General features: G+C 46.9%; 1 protein-coding gene across 4 annotated transcripts in view; it reads left to right on the top strand.

Annotated features, from left to right (window-relative positions):
- LOC115093407 (FYVE and coiled-coil domain-containing protein 1-like) overlaps positions 1-17,160 on the top strand; it is a 29,310-nt gene extending 12,150 nt beyond the window's left edge. For 3 of the 4 annotated variants that reach the window (XM_029605101.1, XM_029605099.1, XM_029605100.1), the window contains exons 5-9: positions 1,917-2,042; positions 4,397-4,503; positions 5,384-5,527; positions 7,691-7,754; positions 16,859-17,160. In XM_029605101.1, coding sequence (XP_029460961.1) covers positions 1,917-2,042; positions 4,397-4,503; positions 5,384-5,527; positions 7,691-7,754; positions 16,859-17,140 — 723 coding nt within the window. In that variant the 3' untranslated portion in view covers positions 17,141-17,160. The remainder of the gene's footprint in view (positions 1-1,916; positions 2,043-4,396; positions 4,504-5,383; positions 5,528-7,690; positions 7,755-16,858) is intronic. The other variant, XM_029605102.1, reaches the window with a different exon arrangement.
- Positions 17,161-17,904: the final 744 nt, after the last annotated feature.

Genomic DNA, 17,904 nt, shown 5'->3' with positions numbered 1-17,904 from the left:
CCCTCAGAGGGACTCTGGGATATACAGATCTGCACAACACCCCTAGCACTGGGGGGTCCTGAAAGAAAACTTCCCCCCACCCATAAAGAACTCAAGCCTGTGTCCAACTAGCCAGGGTTCCTGCCCCGAAGAGACAACAGAAATTCTTTCATGGCCCCACCGGGGTGGGGTCACACAGATTTATAATTATAATAATAATAATAATGCAGTATTTTCTATTCCTGAGGCAGGAGCTCTCAGCACTAGGGGCACGGCAAGAATATAAACTCCCCCCTGAGGTCACTCGCGCTTACGGTGGCTGGACACAGGTTTTCTCCATCGTTAAAACCGTCGCTGTCCTAAATTTACAAAGTTATAACATAAGTCTTGCTCGTTTAAAAGAAGAACAATTTTATATGATGCATCATGGTGTTGCCTCGTGGGAAACAGAAATCGGGAGTCTGCATGCAGGCCTGACAGAGCAGACAAGGGACGGGATGCACACAAAGGCATTACCTGATACAATACAAAACACTGTGCACCATACATAAAAATTAATACACAACGAAAACGCAGACTGGCTAAACACAGCCCTTCGCGTACACATCCCCAACAGAAATCTAAGATCAGCCAACAAAGCTCTTCTAACTATTCCATCAGTCAAGACAGCAAGACTAACCCAGGTAAGAGAAAGGGTCTTATCCTTGGCAGGACCCGTACTGTGGAACTCCATGCCCTTGGAGCTAAGGTTACAAAGAGACAGCAAAGCCTTTAGAAAAAATTTAAAAATCCGGCTCTTTAAACAAGCTTTTCAAAAAGAGTGGGGAGAATAGAAGCCAGGGAAGTGCAAGGTACGAACAATTGAACACCCACACACACTACAGCAATCACTGAGTGTGGAGTTTTAAATAGATAAGCTCATCACTAAAGGAGAAGTTACAATTATAAAGTTAGTGTTACACTCAAAACTGATATAGAGAGACCTGGACATGATTTATCACATTTATCAATTAATATTGATTACAAACTATGTTACCGAACCTTATGGCACCTGTGTAAACTGACAGATTTTAGTATCATTACTTTTTATGTGCCTTACTGTAAACCATTGTGACGGTACCCACCTTAACGACGGTATAGAAAAAGATTTAAATACATAAATACATAAATAAATAAACATGATCTCTTTTCAACTACACAACTAACAGCGCAAAAACGGCGGCCACGCATACAACAGGAACTTGCCCTCTCTTGGGCCTTTTTTTTTTCCTCCCCGGATGGGGTTTCGGGTCCTCTCAGCGCGTAATGAGAACGGCGGGAGAGCAGAGAGGAGAAAGCCAGGAAAGCGGAGGCGAGACATGCCAAGCGGGCCCTGGCACGCGGGACGCGCCGTCACGGGAAGACGAGGGAACCTGTGAAGGGGTACAGGCGGGTGGCGGGGCGCAGGCGGGAAGGGTTTGTCACGAGATGCAGAGGCGGAGGTTACAGCGTGGAACCACGGGACAGCTGTGCTGACCAGGAGAGCGCGAGGGGCAGGAGGGAAGGCCGGTCATGGTTAGGGGCAGGTAATTGGGGGACAGGGGCAACTGCAGGACCTTGTTTCTCTCCTTGGGTTCCAGTTAATCGCAGCATGAAATGTCGGCGAGGCAAGATAAATTAGCCTGGCAGTGAGCAGAGGACAGGGAGGGGCTTAGGACAGGGTACCAGAAGCCACACGGGGACATTAGGAGAGCCAAGGGAAGATAGAAGTGGGCCCAGAGCTAAACCTTGAGAGTCACGAAGTGAGAGAGCGAGAGAGTGCACTCTAGAAAAGGTGCATGAGAGCTGCACTCAGGATGGGCTCTCGGGGGTGGGGGGGGGTGCACTATTACCGCTGAAGGCAGACGGGTCGTGCCCGTCTCATCCGCTGACTTCTTTCTTACATTTCGCTCTGTCAGTTTGACCAGAAGGAGAGGAGAAATCTGATTGGGAACCGGAAGGACTACTGGGACTTCTTCTGCCACTCCCTGAGCGAGATGAAAGGTGGACCCGAGGGCATCGCGTTCGTGGGCTCCATCCCCGAGGTAGGAGCTCACACTGGAAGTGCAAAGCCTGCCCCACCCTTGCCATGGTCCCTTGGGTACTGGGCAGTGAAGCCGGTGGGCAGGGTCCCAACATCTGTGCTTAATCCTGATATCTGGAAATGGAAGGTCGATCTGCTTAGGCTTTACGTCTCACCCCCCTCATCCTTTAATCTCTCGCTCCTCGCTTTTTTTCCTTTAACGTACCGGATGCCAGCACTCCTGAGGCTGGGGGCCACATCAGTAGAGAGCACATTGCCTGCCTTCACATAGGGCGCAGGAGGGGGGTCGTCAGAGGTGCGAGGGACACGGACACCCGCAGCCCACCCCCGCCACACCTGCACAGCTCCTCCCCCTCTCACCTCAGAGCCGCGGTGCTCGCCCTGCGGTAACGGCTGCTCCTTACAGAAAATTCAGCGCAAGGCCTGGGAGCCCGCTGGCAGGCTCCGCAGTGGCCCCCATCCCCTCTTCCCACACCAGGCTACTACGGAGACCTGCCCGAGGGGCTGCCGCGGGGCCTGTCAGTGCCGTTCTACAGGATGTACTGCAGTCTGCACCTGTGGCGGGGGCAGGCCCAAATGGCAGTGTGACACCAGCAGCTCTCCGGCCCCCACGAACGTTTACAATGGAAGGCAGTTTCCTACATTGTTTGTCTAAATCCTAGCCTGGGGGTCGGGGGGAAGGGAGGGGCAGTGTAAGCAGGGCACCTGTCCTGGGCTTCATGCCGTAAGGAGTAACATGAGGTTTCCTGTGAGGCCACAGCTGAAGAATCAACACTGGAAGAGAAATTCAGCAGAGGCCAGTTAGACTGATGCACGCTCTCACAACATCCCACACCTTGCATTGCACGCTCTCCCAGCATCCCACCCCTTGCACTTTACGCTCTCACAGCATTCTACGCCTTGCACTTCATGCTCTCACAGCATTCCACCCCTGGCACTGCACGTTCTCACATCATCCCACCCCTTGCACTACACGCTCTCACAGCATCCCACCCCTTTCATCTCATGCTCTCACAGCATCCCACCCCTTTCATCTCATGCTCTCACATCATCCCACCCCTTGCACTGCATGCTCTTACAGCATCCCACCTCTTTCATCTCATGCTCTCACAGCATTCCACCCCTGGCACTGCACGTTCTCACATCATCCCACCCCTTGCACTACACGCTCTCACAGCATCCCACCCCTTTCATCTCATGCTCTCACAGCATCCCACCCCTTTCACCTCATGCTCTCACATCATCCCACCCCTTGCACTGCACGCTCTCACAGCATCCTGCCCCTTTCACCTCACGCTCTCACAGCATCCCACCCCTTGCACTACATGCTCTCACAGCATTCCACTCCTTTCACCTCATGCTCTCACATCATCCCACCCCTTGCACTGCACGCTCTCACAGCACCCCTTTCACCTCATGCTCTCACATCATCCCACCCCTTGCACTGCATGCTCTCACAGCATCCCACCCCTTGCACTACATGCTCTCACAGCATCCCACCCATTTCATCTCATGCTCTCACATCATCCCACCCCTTGCACTACATGCTCTCACAGCATCCCACCCATTTCATCTCATGCTCTCACATCATCCCACCCCTTGCACTGCACGCTCTCACAGCATCCCATCCCTTTCACCTCATGCTCTCACATCATCCCACCCCTTGCACTTTACGCTCTCACAGCATTCTACGCCTTGCACTTCATGCTCTCACAGCATTCCACCCCTGGCACTGCTCGTTCTCACATCATTCCACCCCTTGCACTGCACGCTCTCACAGCATCCTGCCCCTTTCACCTCATGCTCTCACATCATCTCACCCCTTGCACTGCACGCTCTCACAGCATCCCTCCCCTTGTAATGCACGCTCTCACAGTATCCCACCCCTTTCACCTCATACTCTCACATCATCTCACCCTTGCACTGCACGCTCTCACAGCATCCCTCCCCTTGCACTGCCTGCTCTCACAGCATCCCACGCCTTGCACCTCATGCTCTCACAGCATCTCTAATGAATGGCTACTTAACCTGCTTTCCTGAGCACGAAATCCCGAGATTACATGTTTCTGAACATATCGAAGACCATTTCAAAAGGGAGTTACCCCAGAGTAGCAACGCCCAGTAAACTGCACACACAGAATTCCATTTTCAAACCTGTTTGCAGAGTTTTGCCCCCATATGCTCCTCCGTCCACAGAAACAGCAGGGGGGGCACTTTTGTTCCCAAGCTCCTTGTAATTAGTTTTTAAAGAGAAACTAGCCAGGTAGGGAAAATTAGGTACCCAGGTACCAGAGTACGCATGCACCTTGAGCTTCGGCGGGATAGTAAAGCAAACGTTCTCTCCTTATCTTCCAGCTCAGGACTCCCACGGGAAGAGGAAGAGCCTTCATCCGGTACTGTCTGGTTCACCAACAGCTCGCAGATTCCTTGCAGATTTGCTTCATGGAGCCCAAGAAAGCTAGGTACCCCAAGACCTTCTGTATACAGTGTACGGGTCTGTGTGTGTGAGGATTATTCAAGTAGCCCCAAGACCTGCTGTGTGCAGTGTGTGTGCCGGAGATGCCCAGGTACCCAGGGACCTGCTCTGTACAGCCTGTGCATGTGGGTGAATGCTAGGATTATTCAAGTACTTCTGAGACTTGCTGTGTATAATGTGTGTACCAGAGATACCCTAGCTCCCAGAAACTGTGTGTCCAATATGTGTGCCACTTATACAGATACCTTAAGATCTGCGGTGTCCAGTGTATTTTCCAGAAATAAATGAGTACCCCAAGACCTACTGTTTCCAGTGTGTGTGTGCCAGGAATAGTGAGATGCCCCGAGACCTTTCTCTGTACAAGGTACAAGAGACACAGGTATACCATGATATCTGCTGTATATGCTGTGCATAGTGCTTCTGGTGTAGGCAGAATAGATTATGGCAGATAAGGACCATGTGGGTAGATGATCATATACATTCCCCATACTTGATCCAACACCAGCTCCCCCCCTCCATGTCTTCTACCAGCCTCTAAACCCTGTCCTTACCTCTGCCTTCTGTATCTGTCCCAAGCAGGTTTACATTCCATTATAGCACTGGCCTCCGCCACCCTGGCTATTCCAGGCCTTGTCGCCTTCCTCTTTGCTTCTTATAAGTCACAGGCTTAATGCAGCACACACATCCCTTCCCGGGTCTCACCACCAAGTACCCTAGAGCCCTTGCCATCTGAGTGTGCGCTGGAGACGCGCCCCAACCACGCTGGGCACGGCGTCTGCGCAGAACAGATGAAAGGCGGGACCGTGCCGGTGTGTGTGTGTGAAATGAGCCGTGAGCGGAATCGTGGCCCTCTTTTTGTGCTTCAGGGAGTGGTACTATTCGAGGAACCCGTTCCTGACGGAGGGCCTCTGTTCCGGCATCCTCGCACAACTCTACGAGCTGAATACGGTCACCTTCAACCTCTCGCTGAAGAGGACGGATCTGGACGCGGCCTGGCCACTGGTTACAGGGTAAGAGAGCCGATCTTTCTTAAAACACCGCGGCCCGGAGATCCTGGGAGGCCTGCAGAATTCCCCAGAGAAGAGCCTTGTACCTTACCTCCTTCTCCCAGGGATCCTGCAGAAGCCCCGCCAGATCTGCGTTGGGAGCGAAGCAGAAACTGTGGGAGATTCAGAGGCCCCAGGGAGTGGCGCAGGAAACAGGAATTTAACCGGGTGACTTTCGGCCTATATTTTCTCTGGCTAGGTTTACCCGTGGAAGTTTAACTGGATAGCAGTCAATATCGGCCCGAAGCAGCTATGATTAAGCGCTGCCCATGGACCCTCCCCCCACTTGCCCAAATTTTACAAAGGTATATACAATAGAAAAAAACGCAATAGAGAATGCTAAAAATGAATGCAGATTAATAATTTAGAACTGCATATCACTAATAGGCAACGAGATTTGAGATCATCCAACAAGGGTCTCCTTACAATTCCTAATATCAAATCGGCCCACTTATGCGAAAGGGAACGAACCATATCAATCACGGGTCCAAAGCTTTGGAACAAATTACCATTAGACTTGAGAGTGCAACATGATGAGAAACAATTTCGGAAGGATTTAAAGACCTGGTTATTTCGGCAAGCATATACAGAAGAATAGAGGACACAAAAGAATCCATAGGTAATGACAGATTTTGAGAGACTTCAAATATTTCTACTTTCATTTCTTCACTGTTTTTAATCTTTTTTAAAGGTAGCATTTTTATTCCTATTGTTGGTAATTCTATATTTTTAGATTATAGTTTTTAGTTATTTATAATATTATAATATGTATTGTTTCTTTCTTTTAACTATTCTTTTGTTATTATTATATTTGAATTTTGTGAACCGTTGAGACAGATTTTCTCCATTCAACGGTATATAAAACTGCTTAAATAAATAAATAAAAATAAATAAATAAATAGGCCTTAAGTAAATAACAGAGGACATATTATGCTGTGATGACTTAGCAACCAATCAGCATCCCTCGTGCCTGGACTTTGATGCTATGACGACTACACACGGTACCACCACTAACGCAATCGCTATTGTGCTTGATCGTAGGCTGCTTTGAGACCACTCGCGGGGGGAAAAGGCGGCGTATCAACTGTTTGGAAATAAATGGATCCCAATGCATAAAGAACTTAAAGTTACCAGGGTAGAACTGGACAACGAGAGGGGTGAAATGATCCAGGTTTCCGCCACTCTGCGTGACTGCTATGTTGTAAGCCGCGCCGGGTCCTTTTTCGCAGGCTGACGTCCGGAGATGCCCCCATTGTCTAAGCGAGGATTATTGCCTCAGCCCCCTGTAGTCCAGCAATGTTTCTCAAGCTGGGCATGTGGACATTAGTGAGAGGTTACGCGGGTGGCTGGGAGGGAACGATGATCATTTGGATTATTGCAACGTGTTCTGTCATGACGGAGCTTGCTTAAATGTCTCCAGCTGCTCCAGAACACTGCTGCTAAAATGCTTTTTTTTTTTTTGGGGGGGGGGGGGGTGGGCAGAAGAACTGATTGAGAGCTTCTCCACTTCTGCAGAAACTGGAGAGGTTAGCCATTGCTTCCAGGGTCAAATTCCGGATTCTTTCCTTGGCTTTATAAGGCCTGACACAGGGGCTAACCTCGGCATACTGCTCTTCACTTGCTTCCATACAAACCAAGCTGAGTATTTCACTCGCCCACCACAAGATCTGCTGACTGCACCTTCTCTCTCACTGTGATCAGACTAGAATTGATTGGTAGGGCAGCTTTCAGCTCTGCTGCGCCTTCTTCGCAGAATAGTTTTCTGCTAAGTATCAGTATTTTAAGTTTTGTAAGACTCTGAAGGTTCGGTTATTTACTCTGGCCTATGGGGATATGCAATTCTAATGATTAATTTGCATTCTTTTTTAGCATTCTCTATTACTTTTTTTAATATTGTATTCTTAGCTTTATAATTTTGTTATTGTATGCTTTTCTGTGTTTTACAATTACTTTGTTTTTTTACATTAGCTAATGTAATTATGTGAAAATGGTTTTAGTGTATTGATTGTTGTATGTTGTAGTTTATTTCTATATATTTTTTTGTGAACTGCTGTGATGACATAAATAGATTTGTGATACATCAAATGAAATAAATACAAATAATAATTTATTTTTATTTTTTTCAAGTGATTCGTACAAACAGTCCACGCAAAGAATTCTGAACCACGACGGGGAAAACCAAATCTCAGAGGTTTGTTGGTGTTTATTAAAAATATATGCATCACCTCATGCACAGAGCCCTGTGCAGCTTACAAACACAAATATATAATAAAACATATAGCAAGATAAAACAAATCATAGACAATAATAAAATAGCTGTAAACAAGATAAAGTCACAGTAAAACATTACATCTCAAAGAAAAAAATTAAGTAATTTAATTACCTTAAAACAATGCAAAACTATCCATATGCCAGTTTGGAGAGACAGGTTTTAAGCAAAGATACGGCCTAGGACATGTAGTGGTAAGGAATTCCACAATTCTGGTGCAGCCACCCAGAAAACCCCCTTTCTCGGGTCTCATCTAAACGTGTGAGGAGGTATGAAGAAGAGCCTCTGTGAGCAGACAGAAAAGACCTGATAGGAATGTAGATTCTCAAAAGGGCATTAATCCAGTCTTAGTAAATTAAAAACCAAGACTTTTGCAGCTTTGTACATAATGCGCTGCTGAACATCCTCACAGGGGCAATTGTCTTCACGTAGGCCACTGTTTGTAATAATACGAGCAGCAGAGCTCAGGCCCCTTTTACTTTTTTTTTAACGAACCAGATATATTTTGAAGATATGCGGTTAAGTCGGAAGTTATCTGGCCACACAAGGCGGATAACTAAAAATCTAACCAGCTCTATTCAACATAACTAGTTAGGTTTTTAAGTTATCCCGCTACATGAAATGGAGAACTTTAGGCAAACATATTCAGCAGGATGTACAAGTTAGCCGGCTATCTTTAGCAACCTTACTGACTATTGGCCTGCATGTGATTGTGATCTTGATTCTTAGCCTTTTGTGTTTTATTTGTATTATGTAAGTGTGATATTATGGATGTTTTGCTTGTAATGCGCACTGAGCAGATATTTTTCTGGAAGTTTTGGAATTTAAAAATAAATAAAACGAGGTGACCTCTGTGACTCCAGGAGGGGTCCGTGATGCTCAGTGTCTGCCCAGCAGGTGGGCCAGGGTCTGGTTTGCTGCTGAAACAGAAGGAAAATCAGGGGTGGAGTTATGGCACAAGGAGCTCCCATGAGACCATTCAGAAATTAATCAAATGCAGAGTCAAACCCTCAACTACGTTACTTATATTTTTTCACCTTTCCAAAACAACCTCGAGCCTGCGGTGCAGTTACTTGGCTCAGGTTTTTTCCGGTTTTCATATTCAAGGCTCCCAACTTTATACTTCCCCCTGCAGCCTTCCTCTCTTTCTGATAAGATTGCTGCTTGATAACTCCACTTTTGTGCCCTGGCACACCACCACACCACATTTATTTATTTATTGGTTTTATATACCGGTGTTCAGTGTTCTAGCACAACGGTTCACAAAGCATAAAACCTAAAAAGAGAATGCATTACAAATGATAAAATAAAATTATAAATACCACATGCAAAATCAAATAATACATTACAATAAAATGAAAATTTAGTAACAATAATGTGGTAAATAAGCAAAATGGTAAGATTAAAATACTTAAAATACTAACGACTCTGCCACGTTACTCGCCTCTACAACCAAGCACGCTACATCAGCATCACCCAAGCTTTCGTCCAGTGATCTCATTCTCCAGGTCTCATACACATACCTGCCCCTCCAGCATTCATCCAGCCACTCCAGCTATCATCCAGCCTTTCCAGCATTCATCCAGCCTCTCCAGCATTCATCCAGCCACTCCAGCATTCATCCAGCCACTCCAGCTATCATCCAGCCTTTCCAGCATTCATCCAGCCTCTCCAGCATTCATCCAGCCTCTCCAGCACTCCAGCATCCATCCAGCCACTCCAGCTTTCATCCAGCCTCTCCAGCATTCACCCAGCCACTCCAGCACTCCAGCACTCCAGCCACTCCAGCATCCATCCAGCCACTCCAGCTTTCATCCAGCCCCCCCAGCTTTCGACCAACCTCTCCAGCATTCATACAGCCACTCCAGCATTCATCCGGCCACTCCAGCATTCATCCGGCCACTCAGCATTCATCCGCTCCAGCATTCTTCCAGCCTCTCCAATTCATCTCCCCAGCATCCAGCCTCTCCAGCATTCATCTCAGCTAATACCATCTAACACCACTTTCGCTCCTAACAATGCAAACAATGCACCACGGTCTCCCAATACCGATTCTCCATCACAGAACGCTACTCACAGGAAAATCAAACATAATCTACAATCAACGCACCTACAAATCACTTATCCCCATCATGATTACTCCAATCACACAACTTCTAGGATTCACTCTGTTCTCATTGATATTATTTAATGCTCAATCACTATCCAAGAAATCACTAATTTTAATGATCTTCTCCTAGATGCAACCCGGACTTATGTGCTATAACAGAAACGTGGTTTAAATCTACAGATATAGCTTTAATTAATCAACTACCTACTCAACATACGACTTTTCTCAATCCCACGACAGAAAAAAAGGGGTGGGGGCATTCTCTTAGCAGCTAAGAAAGATCTTAGATTCACTCATCACCCAATCAAATCTGACTCGAAATTAGAAACAGGTCTCTTCAAATCAGACTCACTACAAATCCTTCTAATATATGCCCCTCCAGGACTTCTAGAAACGGACCCATCACCCTTCCTAGAATCCTAGCATCTTATCTAAAACCAGACTTCCCAACGATAATCCTAGGAGATTTCAACTTGCACGTTGATAACCCCACACTCTCAACCAGCTGCGAAACCATTCTTACAGCCATGTCTGCAATGGGATTCAAACAAATAATCAATGAACCTACCCACAAGGCAGGTCACACACTGGACCTTATCTTTGTGAACTCAGGTATAACACATTCAGTACATCCCACTTACAAAAAAGTTCCCTGGTCAGACCACTCTTTAATCTCCACCACCTTCTCAATGACCCAAATGAACAATAATCACGCCCCACAACACTCATTTCTCTACAGAAAAGTATGCGCCTCTGATGAACTCAGCAATCATCTAATCACGGAACTTTCACACATGGACTTCACATCACCCAATGCAGCCGTTAACTCCTGGTCCTCCATAACCAGAAACCGTGGCAAACAAACTATGTCCGTGGATAACAAAAAAAGTCAAACAAGGTGCGTCAAAAAGGCAGCCATGGTTTACAAATGAACTTAAAACCTCAAACTCGACCTGCGTCAAAAAGAAAGTAAATGGCGTAAAGCCCCTTCCCCCCTCCACACTCTCTACATACAAACTCGCCCTCCAATCATACAAGAGCTCCACTTTAAAAACAAAAAGGGACTTCTATGCACACAAGATTCATAACATTATATTCGATTCCAAAGCGCTATTCACATTTGTCTCCAATCTAACTCAGGCAAACCCTCCTGACATACCACCTAACCAAGCTCAAACAAAAGCTGATGAGCTGGCACTCTTCTTCAGTAATAAAATCACCAACCTACTAACACAAATAAAGCATAATACCCGGCACACCAACCAGCAATTACATTCTGCATAATAAAGACATCTCCCTCCAATCTCTTGAACTCACCTCCTCCTCAGAGATCCAAACACTTCTTAAGAAATGAAACCCTCATCGCATCCACTAGACCAGATTCCGTCTAAATTACTACTGCTAATCCCGGACACCATAACCAAAACCCTAGCAGACATTATAAACTGCTCATTCATCCAGGGTTTCTACCCAGACGACCTCAAAATAGCATCCATCAAACCGCTACTTAAGAAGCCTAACTTGGACCCCAAAGATCCTAACAACTTCCGTCCAATCTCAAATCTGCCTTTCATTGCCAAGGTGATGGAGAAACTAGTTAACACACAACTAGCAGATTACATAGAAGAACACAAAATTCTCTTCCCCACTCAATTCGGTTTTAGAAAAGCCTCAAGCACCGAATCCCTTCTCATCTCACTGACTGACTACATTATTTTGGGCCTCGATAAAGGACAGGCCTTCCTACTGATCTTATTGGATCTATCGGCAAGCGTTCGATACTGTGAACCATGCCATATTACTAAATCAACTAGCGAACATCGGTATTGCAGGATCAGCACTAACATGGTTCAAAACATTCCTAGAAAACAGAGGTTTCAAAGTTAAAATTCACAACAAAGAATCCTCCAGATACCCATCATCACAAGGAGTTCCTCAGGGTTCCTCTCTCTCACCAACACTTTTCAACTTATACCTTCTCCCGCTTTGCCAACTGCTAAACAAATTGAACCTAAAACACTTCATATTTGCCGACGACGTCCAGATTGTGATCCCTATCAAAGAATCCATCACTAAAGCGCTAGAACTTTGGGAAAATTGCTTTCAAGAAATTAACGAGCTCTTATCCAGCTTAAATCTAATCCTAAACCAATCAAAAAGTGAATTCATTCTAATCTCTCCAGATAACTGCAAAATCACTACAAATCCGCCAGCCAACTTGCAAACCTCAAAAGTAAGAGATTTAGGAGTCTCCATAGACAACAGGCTAAATTTGAAATCGTTTATCAACCAAACAACCAAAGACTGCTTCCACAAACTGCACATATTAAAAAGAATAAAACCCCTATTTCACTTCCATGATTATAGAACAGTGCTCCAAGCAATAATATTTGCGAAAATTGATTACTGCAACTCCATCCTACTAGGCATCCCATCATCACATACTAAACCGCTCCAAATGATACAGAACACCGCAGCAAGAATTCTAACAAACAAAAGAAGAAGAGATCACATTACACCAGTCCTTAAAGACCTACACTGGTTACCAATCCACTACAGAATAATTCATAAATCCCTCACCACAATCTACAAGAATATTCATGGACTGGCTCCACTCCATCTACAAATAGCTCTTAAAAAACATCAGAGAAGCATATAGAGAATATCTACAGGTACCACACAACAATACCACCCAACATATAACATTGAGAGATCGGGCCTTCTCCACAGCAGGTCCCCCAATGTGGAACTCCATCCCCCTAGAACTAAGACAGGAACCATGTCTTCAAACCTTCAGGAAAAGACTGAAAACATGGCTGTTCATGAAAGCATTTCCGGACCCTTAAAGATTCACTACCATCAAATGCAGCATTACTGATCATTTCCTATTAAACTGAAACAGTCTCTATCTACCAATCATTACAATGTTTTACTTCTCGTTAAACTGTTTATCTTTCCTCTAACTCTAATCCCAGTTAGAATGACCCCCGTTTTATTGTAACTTTTTTCTTCCATGCACTTGTTTTACTTTTTAATGTATACTCTTATGTTATTAGTTATTTACGTTATAATGTATTTCTCACCCCTTGTTTTATGTAAACCGACATGATACGAACTCCGTGAATGCCGGTATAGAAAAATACAAATAAATAAATAAAAATAAAAATAAAATAAGGCATAAAAGTATAAAAATTAAAAATGAAAGAATAAAATAAAATAAGACAATAAAATCATGGTAAAGTGCCTCAATATTAATAGTGCTCTCTTGTCCTAAACTTGCTTCCTGAAATTGTTAAATATTCTCTCTATGCCTTCTTAATCCTATTCTTTATCCTGATACGCTTTCATAAAAAGCCATGATTTTCGATCTTTCTTAAAATTATTTTTCAAATTATTTTGTAATCGTAATTCGACAGGTAAACGTTTTCCATAATTTAGGGCCTGCAATAGATCTCGCCCTGGATCTGACCTCACTTAAATGTGCCGTGCGAATTGATGGAATCATTAATAGCCCCTTATTTGTAGATCTTAGGTTATGTTGGGGTGTATGTAAGTGTGCCCCTCCCCATACTGCTGCCTGTTCCCCTAGACGCAGGCAGCTGAGCCATGCCCTCAAGGCATTCAGGGCGCAATAAAACAGATACTGACAGATCTTTGCCAGCTTACAGTGAAAATTTGCACCTCTCAGAGGTAAGAACTACAGAATACAAGAATGCTCTCAGTCTTCAGCTCTGGGTATTTCTACTTCCTGACCTCTCACTGCAGCTCTCTGATGCCACCCATAACATTAGCAGACTTTTTCCCCTGTGCTTTCAGGCTGGTTTTAAAAGGTGACCTTTTTCATTTTATAGTGGAATAATACCGAACACCATGAGATAAATAACCTCCAGAGTCGATATTTCACTATAATCCTCTGTTGGTCATTATGCCTTAAAATTTTTCCATGATAAAACCATTGTTAGTCTATATTTGCCATGCATAGGATTGTTGTGGAGTCTCAGTTTAGTGGACCCTTGGGCCGACCTATCAGAGACTGGGAGAAGATATTCAGTGTCTCTAGTAATCCACAGGTCGGGAGGCAGATGTCAGGCAGAACGTGGATGGTGCTCTTCACCCTGGAAGCCTGTGCTCCCCCGGGAGGAGCCCGTAGGGGCCCGGCCACTGGGACTTAGGCGAGTAGACTGGAGAGCTGGACGGGAACTGGAACCAGACAAGAACAGCGAACAATGCTGTAGCAAGGAACGGGAACTGGAACCAGGCAGAAACTGTAGTAAGACTCAGATACTGGAACCAGGCAGGAACTGTAGCAGGACTCGGGTACTGGAACCAGGCAGGAACTGTAGCAAGACTCGGGTACTGGAACCAGGCAGGAACTGTAGTAAGACTTGGGTACTGGAACCAGGCAGGAACTGCAGCAGGACTCGGGTACTGGAACCAGGCAGGAACTGTAGTAAGACTCGGGTACTGGAACCAGGCAGGAACTGTAGTAGGACTCGGGTACTGGAACCAGGCAGGAACTGTAGCAAGACTCGGGTACTGGAACCAGGCAGGAACTGTAGTAAGACTTGGGTACTGGAACCAGGCAGGAACTGCAGCAGGACTCGGGTACTGGAACCAGGCAGGAACTGTAGTAAGACTCGGGTACTGGAACCAGGCAGGAACTGTAGTAGGACTCGGGTACTGGAACCAGGCAGGAACTGTAGTAAGACTCGGGTACTGGAACCAGGCAGGAACTGTAGTAGGACTCGGATACTGGAACCAGGCAGGAACTGTAGTAAGACTCGGGTACTGGAACCAGGCAGGAACTGTAGCAGGACTCAGGTACTGGAACCAGGCAGGAACTGTAGCAGGACTCGGGTACTGGAACCAGGCAGGAACTGTAGCAAGACTCGGGTACTGGAACCAGGCAGGAACTGCAGCAGGACTCGGGTACTGGAACCAGGCAGGAACTGTAGTAAGACTTGGATACTGGAACCAGGCAGGAACTGTAGCAGGACTCAGGTACTGGAATCAGGCAGGAACTGTAGTAAGACTCGGGTACTGGAACCAGGCAGGAACTGTAGTAAGACTCGGGTACTGGAACCAGGCAGGAACTGTAGCAAGACTTGGATACTGGAACCAGGCAGGAACTGTAGCAAGACTTGGATACTGGAACCAGGCAGGAACTGTAGCAGGACTCAGGTACTGGAACCAGGCAGGAACTGTAGTAAGACTTGGATACTGGAACCAGGCAGGAACTGTAGCAGGACTCAGGTACTGGAATCAGGCAGGAACTGTAGTAAGACTCGGGTACTGGAACCAGGCAGGAACTGTAGTAAGACTCGGGTACTGGAACCAGGCAGGAACTATAGCAGGACTCGGGTACTGGAACCAGGCAGGAACTGTAGTAAGACTCGGGTACTGGAACCAGGCAGGAACTGTAGCAGGACTCGGGTACTGGAACCAGGAACTGTAGCAAGACTCGGGTACTGGAACCAGGCAGGAACTGTAGCAGGACTCGGGTACTGGAACCAGGCAGGAACTGTAGCAAGACTCGGGTACTGGAACCAGGCAGGAACTGTAGTAAGACTCGGGTACTGGAACCAGGCAGGAACTGCAGCAGGACTCGGGTACTGGAACCAGGCAGGAACTGTAGTAAGACTCGGGTACTGGAACCAGGCAGGAACTGTAGTAGGACTCGGGTACTGGAACCAGGCAGGAACTGTAGTAAGACACGGGTACTGGAACCAGGCAGGAACTGTAGTAGGACTCGGATACTGGAACCAGGCAGGAACTGTAGTAAGACTCGGGTACTGGAACCAGGCAGGAACTGTAGCAGGACTCAGGTACTGGAACCAGGCAGGAACTGTAGCAGGACTCGGGTACTGGAACCAGGCAGGAACTGTAGCAAGACTCGGGTACTGGAACCAGGCAGGAACTGCAGCAGGACTCGGGTACTGGAACCAGGCAGGAACTGCGGCAAGACTCGGGTACTGGAACCAGGCAGGAACTGCAGCAAGACTCGGGTACTGGAACCAAGCAGGAACTGTAGCAAGCAAGCAGGATCCAGGCAGGTACTGTAGCAAGCAGGCAGGAACCAAGCAAGTACTGTAGCAAGCAAGCGGGAACCAGGCAGGTACTGTAAGCAAGCAGGAACCAGGCAGCTACCGTAGCAAGCAAGCAGGATCCAGGCAGGTACTGTAGCAAGCAGGCAGGAACCAAGCAAGTACTGTAGCAAGCAAGCAGGAACCAGGCAGCTACTGTAGCAAGCAAGCAGGATCCAGGCAGGTACTTTAGCAAGCAGGCAGGAACCAAGCAAGTACTGTAGCAAGCAAGCAGGATCCAGGCAGGTACTGTAGCAAGCAGGCAGGAACCAAGCAAGTACTGTAGCAAGCAAGCAGGATCCAGGCAGGTACTGTAGCAGGCAGGCAGGAACGGAGCGAGTTCCAAACGACCTACTCCGGGGCACGGAGCAGCTGGGAACCGGATGGTAACCCATTGCAAGGCAAGGACTGAACATCTGCAGCTGACTTATCGAGGCCGCGGTGTCTGATGTCAGGAGTTGGGCGGAGCCACGACTGGCGGGAAATGGCCTAGATAAGTGCCCAAGTAGCGTGCGCGTGTGCCTAGAGGCAGGGCGTCCACGGGAGGCTTCCCGGTGGCACGACCCCCGCGGGGATGCCGCCAAACAGGCCACAAACCAGGCCAGCAGAAGCGGGAACAGGTCCAGGAACACGGAGGTAAGGGTCTGGTCGCGCTGCTCGCGGCCAGAATCGTAACATAGGATAGGAAACACACACACATATTTCTTTAACTTAAGACTGTATGTCTAATACAAGCAAGGAAATAATATGACTGTGTCCATGAAAGCTTGGTTAATCTATATCTAGTCATGTTTGCTAACGTTACCCTATTAATTTTTTAAAATTAAATTTAGAATGAACCCCTACATATCAATGTTGATATAAACAGAAAAACCGTGACAACACAAGAGGAGAAGATTTTAGCCTATGGACACAGTGAGCAGCAAAGCACGAGGGGCCAGAAGACCTCTGAGGCGGCTTCTGGGACTGAACGTATAGAAGCAAGGGCGTATGAAGCTAAAATTTCTTCCTTGGAAAGACAGAACATGGAGCTGATGAATAAACTGGACACCCTGCTGAAGGAAGTGTCTCATCGGAAAGCTGTGGGCCACTGTGGAAGACGTCCAGAAAGTTAGCGATCTGCTGGACAGCTTGGCAGCCAGCGAGAAGAGAGAGATTGAGGTCAAGAGGCGCAACCTAGACCTTCAGGCTCAGATCGATAAACTAGCACGGGACTTGGAAAGCAGCCTCAGAGCTGGACAGGAGCTAAGTACTGCCCTGGAGAGGCGAGACCAAGCTCACTCCGAGGAGCAGGGCAGACTTCGGGAAGAACTGGAAGCCATGAAGGGAAGATGCAGTGAGAAACTGGAGAAGCAATCGGAAAAGGCCTCCGATCTGCTGGATAGCAACGCGTTTCTGAACGAGACTCTAGAGGAATTAGATGCGCTCGTAAATGAACTGAGGCAAAAGATCGCCAGTAAAGAAAATGAAATTATCCAACTGATAGAAACCCATGCCGAAGAGAAAGCGTATTTAGCAGAGATCCACGTGAAGGAGCTTGAAAAGGCGAATGTACAGCAGGGAGAGAACCTGGCACGGGTATGAGAAAAGCGCCAGCAGGACCTGATGGAAGAGCTGCGTGAACTCCAGACAAAGCTGGAGCTTAAAGACGTCGAAATGAATGAAATAATCAGTGAGCATCAGACAACCACGAGGGAGTCAGCTGGGCTAGCAAAGTCTCTGGATGAACTGGAGGAAAGACTGAGGATTCAGGAGGCGGAGAGGAGAACGTTCCAGTTGGAGTGCGAGGCCGCAGAAATGTCAGTGCCAGCAGCTGCAGGCTCAGTGCCAGTCGCTTCAGTCAGAAACTGAACAAAAGGGAAGAGTGGGCAGAGGAACA

This window comes from Rhinatrema bivittatum, chromosome 6 (assembly GCF_901001135.1).
Source record: "Rhinatrema bivittatum chromosome 6, aRhiBiv1.1, whole genome shotgun sequence".
NCBI classification, from domain to species: domain Eukaryota; kingdom Metazoa; phylum Chordata; class Amphibia; order Gymnophiona; family Rhinatrematidae; genus Rhinatrema; species Rhinatrema bivittatum.
Note: the sequence above shows the minus strand (reverse complement) of the source record. Positions and strands in the feature narration are given on the sequence as shown.